This window comes from Xiphophorus maculatus, chromosome 20, assembly GCF_002775205.1.
Source record: "Xiphophorus maculatus strain JP 163 A chromosome 20, X_maculatus-5.0-male, whole genome shotgun sequence".
Taxonomy (NCBI): Eukaryota; Metazoa; Chordata; class Actinopteri; order Cyprinodontiformes; family Poeciliidae; genus Xiphophorus; species Xiphophorus maculatus.
In genome coordinates this window covers 21,528,744-21,548,672 of record NC_036462.1, presented here as the reverse complement: position 1 = coordinate 21,548,672, position 19,929 = coordinate 21,528,744, and the positions used below count along the sequence as shown (strand labels likewise).

At 39.2% G+C, this 19,929-nt stretch overlaps 1 protein-coding gene across 1 annotated transcript; it reads left to right on the top strand.

Moving 5' to 3' along the window:
• The first annotated feature begins 5,557 nt into the window (after window positions 1-5,557).
• Window positions 5,558-17,790, top strand: cdk4 (cyclin dependent kinase 4). Its single transcript, XM_014469050.2, has 8 exons — window positions 5,558-5,786; window positions 12,749-12,983; window positions 13,071-13,206; window positions 13,299-13,466; window positions 14,641-14,750; window positions 15,585-15,635; window positions 15,732-15,867; window positions 17,045-17,790. Exons 2-8 carry the CDS (start codon window positions 12,766-12,768, stop codon window positions 17,132-17,134), a joined length of 909 nt encoding a protein of 302 aa, XP_014324536.1. The 5' UTR covers window positions 5,558-5,786; window positions 12,749-12,765; the 3' UTR covers window positions 17,135-17,790.
• The last annotated feature ends 2,139 nt before the right edge of the window (window positions 17,791-19,929 follow it).

The following is a 19,929-nucleotide window of genomic DNA, read 5'->3' as shown; positions in this document are numbered from 1 at the left end:
TTCCTGCTCTGGAGTAGCTTTGATCAGCTAAAACATTTTTAACGTTTGGAGTAAAGTTCTGTTTTTGTAATGTGACGGGTCTTAAATATTTTCACCAGACATTGATGTCTATCTTGCATGTGCCAAGATAAAAAGTGGACGTATGAAAAGAAAAAGCAGAAAAGTCTAGACAGTTTAGCTGATTTTCAATTATTCTCATTCAGATTCTATAAAATTAGAGACAGTGTTGATAGAAACTGAGAAGTTTCTGTCAACAAGTAACGTAGTGCATGCAAGAAGAAAAAATTCACTTTGTGAGGAAAACATGAAGGCCAGACTGAAGTCTGCCTCACAAATGGAAAGGTATGGAGTGCCTACTGATACTCCAATATGACCGGACTCTGGGTCATTTAAGCAATCAGTGAACAGTAACATTTAGTATGAATATTGTTCACAAAAATATTTTTTGTGCCATGAACAACTCCGTTTGGCGGAGTACATGGTGGAATACAGGCTTTTTTATTCCATCATTCCATTAAAACACTCGCTTGAGTGTTTCAATGGAAACCATGAATGTTTAATCACAAAGTTCAGATTAGGAGGTAATTTCAGAAGAGTCAACAACTTAGTATGCCATGAACATATGCCTGTGGTACTATAATGACCAATATTTTACATGTGCAAATGACTGGACCTTTGTCACACGATGACACAACTGATGTGCTTCATGTAAAGCGCAGTGTTTTCATGTCGGCAGAAAGACTTCTCTTGGAAATGTGTACAGTGGTGGCTCTTTCTGCATTCCACCACACAATCTTGGATGAGCTTGACAGACATGCAATGTTGACAATGTATCATCAGATTTACCCTGAAAATTGTACTTTGCGATGCAAACTTGGTTACATCCGTATGGTGAGCAAAGTGTGGCCAAGCGCTGGTGAATGTCACTCTGTATTTGTTCCATTTGTATGACTTGTAACATTAGAACATATTCGGCATTAATGCCTGTTTTATACTTAAACATATCTCATTATTTCTCAAGGTGAAACAAAACACTGAGGGGTTTTGGTCGGGTCCTGGAAATGGTAAACAGACCTGGGTGGTGGACAGAAGGGGAAATGGGTGAGCTACAACAGAAACTACAGTCAGAAAGGCCAGTGCTCAATAGTTGATTTGCATTTGCATGGCTCCCAGAAACTTCACTAGCATTACCAGAGAAGGGTCATTTAACATTTCTACCTTTGGAGCCCAGAGACAGGTCGACTGACCTGAAGGATTTTAGCTAGCATCCTATAAGCAAGTGTGAACAGGCGCTTTTGTTCTGTAAATAAGGCCATTACTGGCGCACCAAAGGAAGGGGGAAAGCTTAACTAGCATTACCAGGGTTTTCGACCTCTCCCCTGAAGTCCCGAAAGAGGGTCAAAAGACCCTGAGTCCAAACTGACGACTCTGATGGCTCAAATTAGCATCCCTTCTTCAATTGTAAATGTGGCCATTGACCGTCAGACCAGAAGGTAGGAGTGTGAATAGTCCATGTTGGGGGTGGGTGCGATCTATGATGGAGGCAGCTCTACAGTAGACTCTCCTGTAGGTAATGCTCTTCAGTTTAGTTTTGAAGCATACATGAAGTGTTTTTGAAGAGATGTGACCTTTTGCAGCTGATCCATGATGTTGTGCTGCATTATCCAGGTCATTTTGCCAAATGTACATAGAGTTTGCAAAACATACAATCTGTTTCAAGAAATATGCAAAGGTTTTTCTAAAAGAAATTAGTAATGCTTTTCTTTTAAATAAAGCTAAGTGGGTTTAAAATGACAGTTTAGAAACAAACTAACCAAATTAATTGTGTTGATCCACCTCAAAAAAATCATGCAAAAAGTGTAAGCAAAAGAAATCTGGGAGACTTTGCACATGCAAATTTGCATGCAGCCTTTTGTGCTGCGGAGGATAAATAGGTGACTGCTTCACCTATTTAGTTCACAAGAACTAATGGCATTTATTTCAGTCATTATCTTGCACGGGGTGACCAAGGTTCCATCACTATGTGACAGCTGGTCAGCAAACCTGGCAAACATGATTGACATGGCAGCACTGAATGCACATGTGCTTTATCAGGCATGCATTGGGGTGCAGGAGAGACGGGTGGACTTCCTGGTTGAGCTTGCAAAAGAGTTGGGTAACTCTCATGTGAGTGAGAAGAAGGCACACAAGGAGAAACTGCTTCGGCAACAACCTTCCACACCCAGCTCAGGAAAAAGGGCGAAGTGCCAGGTCAACCATCGATGCAGGAACAATTGTGCAACTGTGAGATGCGTTGAGGCCATTACCAGGGTAATTACCAGGGTAATGGCCTTATTTACAGAACAAAAGCGCCTGCTAGCTAAAATCCTTCAGGTCAGTCGACCCGTCTCCAAAGGTAGAAATGTTAAATTACCTTTCTCTGGTAATGCTTGTGTTAACTCCCAAACTAACTGTCTAGTTAGTTCTGTTCAGTATATTGTATTTTATAATATAAAGATTATATATATTATATTTAGCTTAATTTTATTTTAGCAAAAAAGCACAATGAATTAATTATAATATTTTAAATGGAGAATTAGAAATTTTACAGCCAGGTACAGCTGTGAGCAATGACCAGAAGTATTTGTGTCTAAGTCAAGAGGACTGAAATTCCAGCATGAGAAATATATAAAACAACAACTGTTATTTGTTTAAATGCTTTTTATTTTTGTCATTAAAAACGATACAAAAAATACAGGAAATAAAACAATTCCACACATATTTACACTAGGCACAGTGTGTGTGTGTATGAGTGGCATGTCCTTGTGTGACTGGCATTTCAGCACTAACTCAGCAGTCTGCACTGTTGGAACATAACTGGCACTGCCAGGGTATGACCCTGGTGCATTTGCCACATGTGTACCTGTAGCAGTTAACACATCTCACAGTCGCATTATTGGTCTTGCATCGATGGTTGACCTGACACTTCGCCCTTTTGCCTGGGCTGGGTGTGGAAGGTTGTTGCCGAAGCAGTTTCTCCTTGCGTGCCTTCTTCTGACTCACATGAGAGTTACCCAACTCTTTTGCAAGCTGAACCAGGAAGTCCACCCGTCTCTCCTGCACCCCAATGCATGCCTGATAAAGCACATGTGCATTCAGTGCTGCCATGTCAATCATGTTGTAGAACACCGCAACTGGCCATCTCCGTGTTCCTGCACGCACGCTGTACTCCCGCACCATTTGGTCCATCACATCCACACCGCACTTTGTTTTGTTGTATTCTGTGATCGTGTTTGGCTTCCTTTTGGTGGTATCCTCAGTCTCAACCACGCTGTGCATGCTGCTGAGAATGTAAACGGTCTTCTTCCTTTTGGGCGCATACACTGTCAGCGTGGCACCAGTGGTTGAAAACACCTGAGTGGTGAATTCAGTGCGATCCATCTGTCTAGCGGATTGAGGAATTTCCCGGCGTCTCTTGTTGACTGTGCCGAGGATAGTGGTTTTCCGGCTAAGCAGTTGTCGTGCAAGTGACAGTGATGTAAAGAAATTGTCCGTGGTTACAGTTCTGCCCTTGTCCATGAACGGTTCCATCAGCCTCATCACTACAGTTTCGGACAGTCTCTCCCCGCTGGGACGACTGGGGTCCTTGCCAAGATATGGGAAGACATTACAGATGTACTTTGTTTTCAAATCGCAAGCCACCCAAAACTTGATGCCAAACTTGTCCGGTTTTGTTGGAATGTATTGCAGGAAATAGCAGCGAGTCTTTGATGGATAAAGCTGTTCGTCAATAGTGATGTGTCGACCAGGGTTGTAGGATGCGATGCAGTTAGTGGCAAACGATCCCCAAACATCTGAGATTGCAGCAAACTTATCGGTCTTTGCTCGCTCACTGCGTGTAAGCATGTCATCAAAGCATAGGTGTCGCATGATGTCTTGGAAGCGGCATCGGGTCATAGTTGCAATGATCCTTGGGTTTGCCAGGTTTGCTGACCAGCTGTCACCTAGTGATGGAACCTTGGTCACCCCCCGCAAGATAACGACTGAAATAAATGCCATTAGTTCCGGGAGATCCATAAACCAATCCAGCTGCTCCGTGTGACGTGCATGTTGAGTAGTCCATTCTTGAATGCTACGAAGCATGTCAAGAGTGATAAAACAGAGGAAGCTCTGAAGGCGACTCCGGATACGTCGTCTGGCCTTAGCGCTTGGCTCTCCATCTGTGGCGTACGGTTCTATTGGAGTGAAATCGAGATGTGTCCCCACTTGTTCTTCACGCCACACTGTGCCATCTTTCGCGGTCTCTGACGGCTCACTCCCCAAACGAGCTCTCTTTTTTGGTAGAGGGAGAGTCTCCTCATCTGCAAGATAAACAATTTCAAATTAACTTTTTGTTTGGTTCTAAATAAAAAATAGTCAGGAAAATAAAATAGGTAGGTTGAGAAATCTAACCTGAAGACAGCTCAGATTCCGAATCCGGTTGAAGGTCTATGTCTTCTCCATCTGAATCACAAGGGCTAGCACTGCTCCGAATCAGTTCCAATGCCTTCTGAGTGGTGAGCCTCTCCTGCATTTTGTTTCTTGTGAACTAAATAGGTGAAGCAGTCACCTATTTATCCTCCACAGCACAAAAGGCTGCATGCAAATTTGCATGTGCAAAGTCTCCCAGATCTCCTTTGCTTACACTTTTTGCATGATTTTCCACTCCTACCTTCTGGCCTGACGGTCAATGGCCACATTTACAATTGAAGAAGGGATGCTAATTTGAGCCATCAGAGTCGTCAGTTTGGACTCAGGATCTTTTGACCCTCTCCTAGGCCCAAGGGGTGGGAGGTGATAGGGCAACACGGACACATGCAGTTTTTGACAATTCTTTGCAGTTCCCTACAGCTTCTCATTCTGACAAAATACTCTTGCCGATAGCCCTCAATCTCTATGCGCATGGCAGCGTTAGGCGTCAATAGCTGTTGAAAATCCCTCTTTTGTCCCGGTGAATGTAGACAAAACCAGGACAACTGGAGTAATGTTATCTGGACAGAGGAGTCTAAATCTGAATTATTATGACACCAGAAAAGAAAGCATGGAGGTGGAAGGGTCATAGTGTGTTAGCTGTGACTAAAAGTTGGAATTATGCCTTTTGATCTCATATTTACACATTTAAATCTAATATTTATTACTTTAAATTACGTAGTTGTAATTTCAAAACTTGGAATTATATCTTTGCATCTCATAATTATGACTTTGTACTTTTAAATTTTAATTGTCTTTAATATGACTGAATGTCAAAATCACGGAATTTAAAATAAAAAAATTGACTGCTTCTCTCAAGTATATCTTTGAAAGTCGAGATTGAGACTTTGAATCCCGTTATTGATTTGGAAATCAAAATTATAACCTTTAAACTCATACATATGACTCTGGAAGTCGAAATGCTGATCTTTAATTTGCTTATATTTTTTTCTTTCAGGTGAAGGGTTCGTTTAAAAAGTATAGCCCACCTTTGTTTTCGTCTCAGTTTATGAAGCATTTTGAGGCTCAATTTGAAACTTTCTTTCCTTCATTTGTTTGGCTCCGCCTCCACCACAGAGTTGCCAGAAGCAAAACGAAGACCAGCAAAAAAAGAGATCAGCGGTGGAGGGGCTGGAAACAAATCGGCTGATTGGCCTCTGATCAGCGGAGGAACCGGGTCCCGACCTGCCCAGCGCTGCCTCGGTTCTGTTCCGGATTAATACGTGGCAGAGTACCGAGCATGTCCCGCTCACTGAGCTGAAGTCCCCGCCGCTGAAGGAGAGGAGAACCGGGGCGAGGTGAGTTACTGTATCTGGGTTATTGTATGTGTCAGTGCAGCGGGGGTTGTTTATTCTGCGGGGAAATAAAAGTTTCACTCGGTGGTCCGTCTCCTGCGCCTCCGGGCTCAGCTGGTCTCAGGGTTTCTGCTCCGCCACGTCAGGCCACATGTTTCAGCAGTGGCCGCTCAAGTGTGCGTGGCCTGCTGTTGCTTCACTCTTCTTCACTTTAATTAACAAAGGAGCGCCATGGAGCAGCACCACGTGTCGACGCTGGCCCCGCGAAGCCCACGCTGCCCCCGCCCACTGGCCCCACTGTGTCACTGGCCTGCCTCTCCTCAGCCAGGAAACTCGGTGAAACAGCTTCCGTTTATCAGATGATCAATACTTTCAGCTGGCTGACCTGCCCTGCGCTGATCGATAGCTGCCTTCACGCTCAGGTTTGGTAATCAGCTCAGAGAAAACGTCCAGATGTTGTTTCAGATCTGAGCTGAAAGTCAGTAACAGGAAATCTGGAGATGTTTTCAACATGAGAGGTCACGACAATCCCCAGAAGTACTGCAAACCCCCACGAGAAAAGGGAAATGACTAAACGTTGTCTGGAAAACAAACGATTTGGTCTTATTTGCAGTTCTTGCCTGGAGTGGCCCTCAGACAAGATAAAAAAAAGTGTAATTTACTCAACTTTCGTACTTATTTATTTCAAACATGCTCGCATTCACAATTCAAATACCGTGATATATAATTTAGAAATTTGTTTGAAAACGAGGTAGGCAGAAGTATAAACTGATTTAAACCCGCATTTGTCCGTTTATGCCTTACTTTGCACATTATTTGTTTAAAGAAAAGAAAAGCAAACATAGAAACTAAAATAAATCAACGAAATATCAGACAAATTTCTTTCACGACAGAGATAACATACCCAAACCATTTCTTTCAAATACACATCCACCGAAAACAGTCTTTCTACACTCTATCTCCACCATCGACATATAATCATTTAAAATGACTTTTGTATATTTTATTTTAAACTGAGTTATGTCTTTACATTGTTTCAATTGAACATTTAACCCTTTTCATGAATTCACTCCATTCACAGATACACATATTCTTTCTTGCATGGATTCTTTGCGTTTTAAATCTAATCTCTCCTCTTAAATAATTTCAATTTTCAATTAATTAAGTTGATAAACAGTCAAAATTGTTATATTTCCTAAGGATTTATATTAGGCTGTATTTCCATTGACTGTGTTCCAAAACAGCTGAATGGTTTAAGCGTTTGGACCAAACAAAATAATGTTTTTTTAAAGTTTTTATTCAAACTCTTTTACTTAAAGAGTATTTACTTGAATGTTAATGTCAGGATGGGAAGTCACTTATCTTCACTCTTGTCCTCAACATTTCCCCTCTAAAGTCAAGAAGCTCGGGTCCTCAGGTCTTGCCAACAATTACCACCCCAAAACCAACCTCGAAACATTTCCCACACGCCACAACAACACTTATACGAAACAAAAGATGGGACAAATTGACCAGATCTGGTTCAGAACGACACTATGTCGATAGCCTGCATTCGTATTTTTGCACAAAGAAATTAGAATGCTGCAGTAAACCTTTGGAAACCAGGACACAATGGACATCTTTAATCTGTTGGGATGATTCAAATCTCAGCCAGCAGGACGAACCTTCCAACCCGGCAGGCAGAACGAGCATCAAGCTGACCTTTCCACAGATAAATGCAGAAGCACAGAAGCTCACCTCATCCTGCTGCCTGGCGTTTAGCTTTGTTGGCCTCAGGAAACCCACTAGAATCATGCTTTTCCTCCTCTCAATAGTCTTTTTCAACCAATTAAGTTCATTTGAGTTTGAGATGATAAATGTTCTGTTGTACTAATTACACTCAATATCTAATAGATTTTAATAAACATGAAGTTTACCATGCAGGTGTTGTAATGCCTTAAATAAAAAATCAATGTGCTAATGCTCCAAAGACATTTTTTTCCCTGATTTGTGTTGTTAAGATTCAGTGTGAAAACTCTCATATTAAATCAATCTAACAGAGTTTAACATAAACTCTGCCCTCAAGTTTCCAGACTAGAAATATTTCTTCAGACAATCATAAAGAGTAGGTAATAAAACTTTAAAAAAAAAAAAAACATTGTTAAAAAAAAACTTTATTTTTTTTAATTTTTAATCACTTTTATGGATTTTTTGGACTGGCAAAACAAGTCCAAAATAAGTAAATACAAAGATTGACATCTACTCTAGTGAGAAAAATCTTTAAAAATGTATTTTATAATGATAAAACAGTCAGTTAAAATGTGTGGCCGTACTGTATAGTAAAAAAAAACAACTAATGTGAACAGAGTAAATGCAACCAGAACCACCATACTGTCGGCATAAGCTTATAATGCTTTGTAGTTTTTTTTAGTTACTGAGTCGATTCCCACTTCTCCAATCCATGCCTCCATTTTGTTCCTGACCAACTCGCATTCCAGTCTTCATGCATTCATACTTAACCACTGGTTTGTCTTTCAGTTTCTCTTGAAAATAGTCATTTGGATTAATTATTACAATAATGATTCATCCAAATGAATTATTATCCAAGGATTCCAAGAGAGTCTTTTAAGTTTCTCTTGGAAATAAAGTCATTGAGATGAATTGTTTACAATAAAAACACTTTAACATTTTGATTGTTAAAAATGTTTTGATGTAAATTAGGAAGTTCTAAATTACGCCATCTGATTCAAAACAAGACACGACGTTAAACCTAAATCTGCCAGGGGTATGATTAATTTTGGCCGTAGCTGTATATGGGAGTTTTGTTCTGTTTCATAATCTTGCAGACATGAAAACAGTCTGACACAACTTTCTTTGCGCAAGAGGAAGAAATGTGGCGTCTTAATGAAGCTTCTCTGCCCCTGCAGCCAATCGTGTTCTTTGTGGTTTCCAGATATTATCTCTAGTATGTGAATCTGCGTAATAAACAATGTAGTTACCAGGTTTTTTGAGGTCTTGAAACATTTGCTGAAATGGCTCTGGCTCTGTCTTTTCATCCAAAACGATGCAAGTATAAAGCCAGTTGATTGTTGCCGTTTGGATCTGTTGTTCTGTCTGTTTTGTTTACCTATGTCTGGGCTATACTGGGGTCAGTCAATGGTTCTCAAGGCTTAATGAAGGTTTTTAATTTGGGTTTCTATAGAACTTGGTTTCTTTTCATTTATTGTCAGATTATGACCCTTTTCTCTTTTAACTCTGCCCTAGGACTAATTATGGGGCATATCAGAAATTTCTGCTACTTTTAATTGTTATATATGTTTGATTAAGGCTTTACATCTCTACTTTTGGCCACTTTCCTATTTTTTTGCACAATATGTTGTCACTGTCCAGGAACAAGGACCGGCTCCTATGCAGTCTGAAAAAGCACAATATTTTATTTCAGTGTTTTTACAACTTTGAAAACTAAAATAATATTTGCTCATCCAGCCTTTGTTCAGTTTTCTGCCTTGTATGTTTTGTTCTCTTCTCAGTCTTTCCATCTTCTTTTGTCCTTCCATGAATGTTTGTGAGTTTTTGTCTTCCCTGTTTCCTTCATTTTTCTCTTTATGTCCTTACTCCTATGTATCTCCTTGTTTCTCTCATCTTTTCCTTGTGTCCATTCTTTAAGTCCTCTTCGTCTTTCCTTCCTGTCTTCTGTCCTTTATACCTTCCTGATGTTATGCCTCTATCCTTTCTTCTTCACGTCCTCTTCCTTTCTTTATTCTTTTATTGTGTCCAGTCTCTCTTGACCCTGACATTCCTTTTTTTTTGCATATTGCCTCTCTTCCTTGCCTCCTTCCTTCTTCCTGTCCTTCCATTCTTCTCGATGTTTGGTCCTTTCAGTCTTTGTATCCTACTTTGATTCTCGTCATTCTTTTCTTCTGTATGTCCTACACCCCTTCCATTTTTTCTATCCTTCCTTGTATCCTTCAGTCTTTCCATCCTTCTGTACTTGCTCCCTTTTCTTTGCGTCTTTTCTTCCTACTAGTTTTGATGTTTTTTCTTTTTTTTTTGCTGATACATCCAGCAAACTACAAAAAATATGCCATAAGTTCATAGTGAATGTAGGGCTGGACAATAAATCAATAATACATATCGCAATAGACAAGAGACGAATATCAGTAGATAATATATCTAATAGAATATTCAACATTTAGAACATTCACTGAACTCCTATCTAGAACCACACAGCATTCTGGGAGACGTAGGCAGAGGACAAGCTTTGGTTGCTCAACTTCTCACGGTCAGCTAAGCAAAGTTGGTGGCGCCAACTAACCGACTCACTCTTTGGTTACCTAGCAACAACTTGCTGGGTAACAGTTTCAAATCTTCCTCCCCTCCCTCTAACTATGGTTACCTAGCAACAACTTGCGCTGCAGCAGTTTAACGTTTTGCCACCCTGCCTCACGACGGCGTGACACAAAAACTGTGGATCAGACCTGAAAGGTCATGCCACCAGTTTGGCAGCATTTTAGATATTCAAAGCAAAAAAAACAAATAATTAATGTTTTTATATACAGTATATATGTGTATATATATATACTGTATATATATATACATATTTTAAAACAAATATTGAGTCAGTCTGGACAAATCTGGAGTTATTTTGTAAAGAACTACAAAGCCTGATGAAATACTTAATATTTCTTGAAGTATTGGACTATTGACATTGATAATGCAACCTCTTGGAAGTAAAATAGATGTAATGAGTGCAGTAGCTCAACATGTTTGCACGATACTGTGTCCTGAAACGTGAGCAAGGTACCACAGGTGGATGAAATCAATTAGAACGAAGCATTGAAAAAAAAAAAAAACCTCTTGAAAGTCTTCTGCAAAACGTGCTAAAGTCTCTTAAATGTCTGTTTTTTTCCACAATGACACATTGGTTTTGTCTTCAAAAAAGATCGGCAGTCGGTTAAAAGATAAGATTCCACATAAGGTTCAGTGTTACTAGTTACCAACCAGGAAGGGTGGATCAGCCTTTATCAGTGACTCTTTAACACAGCAGCATGACAGCTGCTAGTGATTAGGTGAGCAAAACCGGCCGTAGCAAGACCTGCAGAGACATTAACCTTGTGTCTCACAAGGTGTGTATTCACGTCCTTTAGTACGATTGCTCGCTGGTACTGGGGTGTAAAGGATTCCTCTCCTGCTAGCATGGAGTAGGTGGATGGGACATGAATGGGTGAAGATAGGTTGGGGCTCTGGCTGAGCCAACAAGTCCACCAAACTGGTTTGACTAGAAAGGAGTGGGAAGACATTCCCACAGATTTGTTTGCTTCATGTTTACGATGTGAAGCAAACACATTTTAAGGTGTTCTGTTTGAGATCTGGTTACTCTGGAACACAGATCTCTCTGGACTTTTCACAAAAGCTCTGCATAAGTTTGGCTAAAAATGGTAAAGTTGGTGTTTTTAAATGTGGATATTTCAACTGCAGGTTTCAGCATTTTTTTTTATTGGAATAATTGCACTGAATGTCCACAACAAAGCAACATTAAAAGAACCAGTGGTATTATTTTGAATAATTAGGTTGGAAACTGTCTGCTTTTTTTGTCTGCATCCCACTGAAAAAATTGCATACATCTTGTTTTTTATATTATTATTATTTTAAAAACCTAAAAATAAAATGGTGATTCTTCAAAAATTACATTAAATTTGCTATAATAAATATTTATCAAAAAAGTCTTCTGTTTTTTAAAACATCAGGTAACACTAGTGGCTCTGAGTGAGTTTGATCTATTAGCACTAAGGAGAAAATTGGGTCTTTGGATCGTAAAGTTTGCAGAACTACTCCCTTTCTTACTTTAAGACTCTTAAACATTCAGCACATCAAGCCTAAAAGACTTACCTTCATAATTCAGGCTTATAATTTCATCTTACTTTATCAGACAAAGTCATAGCAGATGGATAGTCCTTTGCAAGATTAACTTTATTCTGACAAGAAACAATTCTGTGTTTTATCATTGTCTCCTTCGGACCCTATTGTTAACACTTTATACATGAAGATTAATCTGTTTCTATTTGTTTTACCTCAGAAGAATGAACTCTGACCTGGGATTGAACTACTATTAATAATAGAAACAATAATGCTGTATTTCTTTGCCCTTCTCAGTCTTAAAAACCTTAGCAGCTGTAATGGAAAATTTTATCACGTGCCCCTCACCCCTCTTGTGCTTTAGATTGTGTCTGCATGAGCTTATTATGAGATTGGTCAAACTGCTCTCCTATAGACTTCTACAGTGTCGTATAACAGCAGGGGATGTCTTTGATCCAGGAGACCATCTAGGTGTTACTTCTCCAACCCAGAACGGAGGCTGCATTTCATGCATTAAGTAACGACGCCCCTTTTGCTTAACAATAGACAAATGGCAAGACCATCAGTGTTGAGCAAGACCCATCGGTGTTGGGCTCCACAGAATAATTGGTGCATAACAATCAAAGATTCACACCTATAGTCCAATCAGGTCTCTCTTCTCTCTGTTGGGAAACACCCAGAGATGGTGACACCCTGCTGCTATTAGTTGCTGACCTGCACATATAAAAGGAAGCCAGAATCCACTGTTAGTCAGAGCAGACTTCCCAGACTCCTTTGACTCTGTACTTCTGTTCTCACCTTGCAAGGTTTAAATATATTCCTTATTTCTTCTCATCCAGACTCTTGTTAAAGTAATTTCTTCCATAACAGCAGCATGTAACATAACAGATGTTATGCAGTGCCGATATAATGAAACACAGACGGTCAAAAGTAAACTTTGCATGGCTAACCAGTTTTCCAGATTCATAATTTCCACTTCAGATTACTTCCCAGTTAACTTTCCCAATTGGAATTCAATTTCTACCTATAGCAAATGTACAATATGCATGAAATAATCTTTTTATAGTTGCATGAAGTGCTCCATGTTGTGCTCTGTAATGTCTTTATGCTGATGACGTTTTGTTTTACAGCCTGTTTGAACGTGGTGATGGCTAACTGCACCAGCATGCAGTATGAGCCTGTGGCAGAAATCGGAGGTGGTGCCTATGGGACGGTGTACAAGGCCCGTGATACGGAGAGCGGAAAGTTTGTGGCCCTAAAGAACGTGCGTGTACAGACGGACCAAAATGGGCTTCCGGTCTCCACGGTCAGAGAGGTGGCTTTGTTGAAACGAATGGAGCAGTTCGATCACCCCAACGTCGTCAGGTAGCGTTGTTAAAGGATTTGTTTTTATTTCACTATGTAATCGGTACAGTAACGTCACTGGAGACATGTTTTCCTTGTTGATGCCAGGCTCATGGACGTATGTGCCACCCAGAGGTCGGACCAGGAAACTAAAGTCACTTTAGTGTTTGAGCATGTGGACCAAGATCTGAAGACGTACTTAGCGAAAGCTCCAGCTCCAGGATTATCTGCTGACTGCATTAAAGTGAGAACTGACAATAACAGTAAAGTTTAACATAGTTTAAAAAGCGTTAGCGCCACTTTGCTTCAGTTTAGTAACCGTGCTTGTTCTTGCAGGACTTGATGAGGCAGTTGCTGTCCGGCCTGGCGTTTCTTCACTCTAACCACGTGATGCACAGAGACCTGAAACCTGAGAATATCCTTGTGACCAGCCAGGGCCAGGTGAAGCTGGCTGACTTCGGCCTCGCCAAGATCTACAGCTGCCACATGGCTCTCACTCCTGTGGTAAAAACTACTACATCATTGTCCTTTCCGAAACATAGTGTTTTTATTAGTATTTTTAACGATTGTCTTCCTCTTTTCTTTAACTTTTGCATTATGCAACATGTAAACGTAACTTTGTAATTGAGGTTCTTTGTTAAAGGATGAAAGTTACTGAGTAAATAAGTTAAAATGTTAAGTTATGCAGTGAGTTATATAGTTAAGTAAATAACAGTTAATCAAATATGTAGTGTGAACTACTTCATGATCTAATATTTTATGTTTTATCAAATCCTTTCAGAGGAGAGTCTAGTTCTTGGTAATATCACAGATACTTCTTAAACTTACTTACTGAAAGTTTTTTGCAAAGGTGATGAGTTTCCAATTGAATTTATTTATTATATTAAAAGTATAATGTTCAAAAGTATCCTGTACACAGCATCTAGATGACAGCTGCCATAAATATTGATAAAATCTGATGTTGGTTTTCTGTTGGAAAACCAACAGAAATGATCAAATAATTATTGATGAATGATCAGAAATCTTATTAAAGGTGATTAAGTTTCATGTTTAAATGTAAGAAAAGTTCACATTTCGGAGCTCAGGCTGTGTGGATGTTTTACGCTCTCAGTTCCCGCAAATAAGTTTGTTTGTTTCAACCTGGAAAAAATGCACTGCTACAAGAATGGATCTTTACTAGTTTCTCATAGTTTCCACTGAGAGTATTACGTTCCTTTTTTTTTTTCAACTGATCCACACAATTTCAGTCCAGGAACACAGTACAATAGGATGTTTACATTTTTCACTGATTAGTGTAATAAATCACAGCAGGCATGACGTCATGCTGTTGTTGGATTTTGTCACGTTTCTTTCAGTGGGTGACAAACGAGAGCTAACAGCCAAATCAGCAGCTCTGTGAGGTATCACTGCAACTAAATGCACCCCTCAGCATTTTAGCATCCAAGTGATCTTTTCCAGTTTTATATTAAAGCCAATAATTTTTTTTTTGTGAAAGTTGATATTTATATTCTAGGAAAGCAAAGGTGCCCCGAAGATAAAAAAGTTTACGGTATCGTTTGAAGAAAGTTCATAAATTACAATTTAAATGTCCTGTTGTTTATTTATGTGCTGAGATACTCGTTATCGTAAGTGTGTGGAAAGATTTCTACTTAATGCTCCTGGACTCTGTGTCTCTCAGGTAGTGACTCTGTGGTACCGGCCTCCAGAAGTTCTGCTGCAGTCGTCTTACGCCACTCCTGTTGATATTTGGAGCACCGGCTGCATCTTTGCTGAGATGTTTAGACGCAAGTAAGTTACGGCCAAAGTGAACTTCTTGAGTCTGAAATAGAGATGCACACGATTATGTAGTTCTTCTCTTGGAGTCTATGCAGAAATTCTGGAATATTTACGTTGCATGTGAAATCTACATAACATCTGATCTTCTGCCTGAGCCTGACAAATGAACATGACACTCAGAAAAGCTGTTTCACAAAAACACTGTGTCTGTGCATTTAAAATGGACGTAAAAAACGAGTTTGTCTCTCTCTGAAGCCCGTTGTGTAACAGCAGACATAGATATTTTATCACAGTTCTACTCCTCTTCTAGATAAGCTTAAATTAATAATGCACAAATAATCTTTTGCTTTATCATCATATTTACAGACACAGACAGTTGAAATACAGATGGGTTTTACAAATTCATAATTTTTGATATCATGTTGATGCAAACTCTGAGGAAAGTGATGTACAGGTGAAAGCAGCAAATATCTTGTGAAGAGAAACTTGAAGAGCAACATCTCCCTGATGAAGTTAGAAGTGCACAACAGCGCCATCTCGTGGTGAAAAGTGATAGTAAAGAACAAAAATGGGCCAGAGATCTAAATGCCAGCAGCTTAATTGCTTTGTGAACCGTTGATGCCAAAATGATTAACTATTAAGAGTTTTTTTAAAAGGCTCAAAGTTTTCTTACATAATGCAATGTACTTGGTGCACCGTTTTGTTTGCACTGGAGTTATTTTTGATTCAAATGCTTGAGGCTTGTGAAAGAAAATCCTGGTCTAATTGTTCAATTATCTCAAACAGGAGCAAAACATGCAATCAGTCCATGTTTCTGGTAACAAAGTTTCCGCTTCTGTTTTTCAGACCCTTGTTCTGCGGAGAATCGGAAATGGACCAGCTTGGAAAGATTTTTGAGTGAGCGGCACACACTTTCTCTTCACCACCCTGACTAAGACAGAGGCGAGCTGCTTATGTATGCAGCACATATTAAATACTTCTGTGCTCTTTCAGAGTTATTGGCTTGCCGCAGGAGGAGGAGTGGCCGACCGATGTTACAGTACAAAGAAAAAACTTCCCCCCTCCCAAGGCGCGTCCGATCACCGATTTTGTTCCCGAGATAAATGAGCAGGGGGCTCAGCTGTTGATGGTAGGCCTCATTATTAAAAATTAAGATTGACGTGCTTTTGTACTGCATGCAGAGCAGAAATTAAGATAACAGACAAACTTGTTAAATAAGATGAAGAGAGTGACTGATGGAGCGTTTCTTAAAATAACTGTAATTAAAAAGTTGCTAGACTTGAACATGTGCTTCATTCAGCATTGTTTACATTTGAGGACTTAACAAATCCTCAGCTTGTTAAGGCGCCTTTCACACAAGATTAAATGTGCCCTCCAGGATCTCACAAACCACTGGAAACTTTCTGGATCATGGCAAATATGGGACACCTAATTTCATTGTGAAATTCAAATAATAATAAATAGTAAGATTTCTGACTTTACTGCTCTCCCAGCCAGTAATAATGCCTTGTGATGTTTCCTCATAGTATTTAAGTTATTTAGTTATTTCAAACAGGTTTTTAAAAGCAAGAAAACAAGTAATCAGTAGGACAACAGAAGATATGTGCATACATAACCAAGAAACAAATAATTGGCTTACCACTACTTTTCTGTTTGAAAAGGAGTAAGAAGAAGTGAACACTTATTTAATCCTGCCTATTATCACACCGGATAAGTACGTGGGAGGTTTCTGTACCTCCATCTGTGGCATTGGGACTTTAATTAGCTTATGCAATGCATTATGGGATGGTGGTGTTGAGGTTTCTGTACAGATTGCAGCACATTGTCATGTTGCTCAGCAGTTTTAACCTTGTGTAGCACTTTCTCTTCATACTTCATCGATTGCTACTGCTCTCCAAATACAATGCGGGGCTTTTTTCAGATTTCTAAGAAACATTTAGCATTTTAACTGCAGACTGAAAGTTTCCCAACTTCCTTTTTCCTCCCAGCAACCAGCCTACAAGCAGAATGTGGAGTTGTGTATGCAACTGCACTCTTCTATAGGAAACCCAGTGTTTTCTGATCTCTACTTCCTGAGCGTGACTCACATTTTTCCATAGATTGTGAATTATTTAGCTTCTTAAAAAGATCCTGTCACTTTTAGCACACTGCTTTCTCAATTGACCCTAGAATCCCTCTCAGAGACCGTGCATGTTGTTGCTGACTTTTAAAGTCTACAAGGACATGTCAGTCGTATTGAGGTCTTGTTAAACAAAGTGAGATATTATATTGCAATTCTAACACTTTTTTTGTTTTTCTCCTCACAGCAAATGCTGACCTTTGATCATTTGAAACGGATATCTGCCCTCAACGCTCTAGAACATCCATATTTCCAGGAGGAGGAGAAAAAAAGCTGAAATCAGACTGCAGAAACACGCAGAAGAATCCAACAGTGTCTTTAAGCTTAGTATTTCATCAATGCATTTCCCTTTTAGTACAGCCTGTGTTGTGAAATTTTTCTCTGATATTCCTGGATCAGAAACCAGAAAATCAGGAGGAGAAGATAACATTACTGGCTTCTGAACTTTTCACAATTACGGATGTTACGATTACCAACAGTACCAGTGTTTTTAAAATGCAAAATGTCTGCAGGGACTGGTATCGTCTCATCTGCGGCGCTGCTCATTAGTCAGAATAATGCCCACCCTGATTTTTATAATGTGTTCTGATATTTCTTCATCTGAACCAAGAACAATGCAAGTCTGAGAGGACCTATTAGCTACAGTTAGTGACAACCACTGTATTCAAATAATGAGAAAGCAGTTAAAATAACATGCACAATTTTAAAAGTACTGACATGGCTCTGTAATTATGTCAAAAAGAAAAAGTTTTTTTTTTGTGTGTGAATTTAATTTCAAGTTTTATTTTGGTTACACAGGAAAAACGACCTGAAACCAACCAGCACTGGGACCACAAATAAATCAGACCTGATTCAATTACTGTCAGATACAATTTTTTGTTTTACTTTAACGATGAACTATATAAATGAATAAATGTGAACGATGCATAATAACTGAACCAGACTATTTTTTCTTGGCAAACAATATACAATATGGGACATAATGCAGAAAGTCTGCAAGATGCCTGTGGTCAGTGTTCAAAGCTTTTAGTCTCCAAGCAGCAACCAAATCTAATAATTCACTTTAAATATGTATGGATAAAAATGTTGAATAAGTTTGGAAGCTGTTGTACTTGGAGAGAATCAGTGAGAAGATGCAAACTCCATGAAGAAAGACCCCAGGCCGGGGTTAAAAGGCACCAGGACTACCAACTGCACCAATGTGGAGCCGAGGCTTCAAATTGAACCTGCAAATCAGGGATGTTCTGCTTTAAATATGACACATTGGGATAATTTAAAAACAAAATACAAGTTACTAACCTAGTTTAGTTGAAACTATTCTCTTAAGTTACAAATGCTGACCCATTAGAAAAACTCATTACAACTCACTGCTGTGCCTGTAGCTACTTTTTCCAACAGCAGCAGGGAAAAGTCTTTGTCTTTGTGATGCGTCACAATGAACTGGTCCAAGGTAAGTTAATAAAAGATGTTAGTTTACTTTCAGATATCCTCTTTAAGCACTTTAAAAGTTAATTATAGCTTTCTTTAGTTATAATTAACGTTAATTATAACTTTTAAAGTGTTTTTATTTAGGCTAAATTGAACTAGCGCTAGCTAGCATCTGGGGTTTGTCCTCTGTAACTGAAGTAGGTGTGCGATTTGTAGTTGTCATTAAAAGTTGTTTCTCATTTAAATGACGGATTTGAGGCTTCGAATCAGATGCTAACTTCAATGTCTTTTTCAACTGTGACGGAAGTTATTTACAGTACAGACCAAAAGTTTGGACACACCTTCTAATTCAATGGGTTTTCTTTATTTTCATGACTATTTATAAGGCAATAAATCCCACTTATTAACCTGACAGGACACACCTATGAAGTGAAAACCATTTCAGGTGAAGCTCATCAAGAAAATGCAGAGTGTGTGCAAAGCAGTAATCACAGCAAAAGGTTGCTACTTTGAAGAAACTAGAATATAAGGGCTATTTTCAGTTGTTTTACACTTTTTTTGTTTAGTGCATATTTCCACATGTGTTATTCATAGTTTTGATGCCTTCAGAGTGAATCTACAATGTCAATAGTCATGAAAATAAAGGAAACTCATTGAATTAAAAGGTGTGTCCAAACTTTTGGTCTGTGCTGTATGTTGCTGATCGATTGTTTGACAGTATTCCCACTATGATTAGGGCGAGGAGATGCCGTTACAGGTCCAAAATAAATTAATTGCTTTAAAAAAAAACTCAATATATTTTTTAGTCCATTTCAGGCCCATCATTATTTGTATGTTGTCGCCCTTATATATACGGTTTATTAATATTTCTGGTCTAAGGAGTGTGACCGAAAGACAGACGCTTTTTCCAAATAAAACATGAAACCCCGGCATAAATCTCCGTAAAGCCTTGTGGAAGAGTGTGCTTAGTTGTGATGAACCATACTTACTATTATAGGCCATAATTTAAAATGATATGTTTTCCCGCAAAACCATTACATAACAGTGGAACATAGTGGTGGCAGCATCATGTTATAGGGCAACCGAGTTACTTTGTTAAGCTGGATAAAGTTATTAAGAGTTATAAATACCAGCCAAGTTTGGCCAAAACTTTAAAGGAGCAGTATTATATTATTACAGCACAAGTAACGATATGTTATTACAGCACAAGTAACTATGTTACATTCAGTTGCTATAAAAATGCTGCATATATCAACTAACTTAGACTATAATTTGCCATCTTGAAATTGGCCTGTGTCTCTTTAAGAAGCTCCGGCTCTTTCTGACACTCCCACTTCAGCACTTTATAACAACAATGCGTTTCATGCGGTTTACCACCATATTCAGGAGCCCTGGATTGAGAAGTAGATGTGCAGTTCCACCAAGTGTTTGCTAGCTGCTGCTGCTAGTCTACAGGAGCTGAGTGGGGGAGTTACAGGGGCGGGTTGCTCTATGAGTGGGAAACTCAGCTAAAAGGAGGAGTTTTGTGTAAACAGGTGGCACTTTGTATTAGCAAGAGTTTAGTCACCTGTGAATGGTTGCTATGGGAGATTAAAGATTTGTGATGTAAAGCTCAAAAAAGTTGATTTTACATAATACCTCCCA

What these genes read in the sequence shown, in the direction of transcription:
- cdk4 (XM_014469050.2), top strand. Translation starts at nt 12,766, where the DNA reads ATGGCTAACTGCACCAGCATGCAGTATGAGCCTGTGGCAGAAATCGGA. An exon ending in TATCTGCTGACTGCATTAAA is followed by an intron (nt 13,207 to 13,298) that starts GTGAGAACTGAC and finishes TTGTTCTTGCAG; the next exon opens with GACTTGATGAGGCAGTTGCT. An exon ending in GCTGAGATGTTTAGACGCAA is followed by an intron (nt 14,751 to 15,584) that starts GTAAGTTACGGC and finishes TCTGTTTTTCAG; the next exon opens with ACCCTTGTTCTGCGGAGAAT.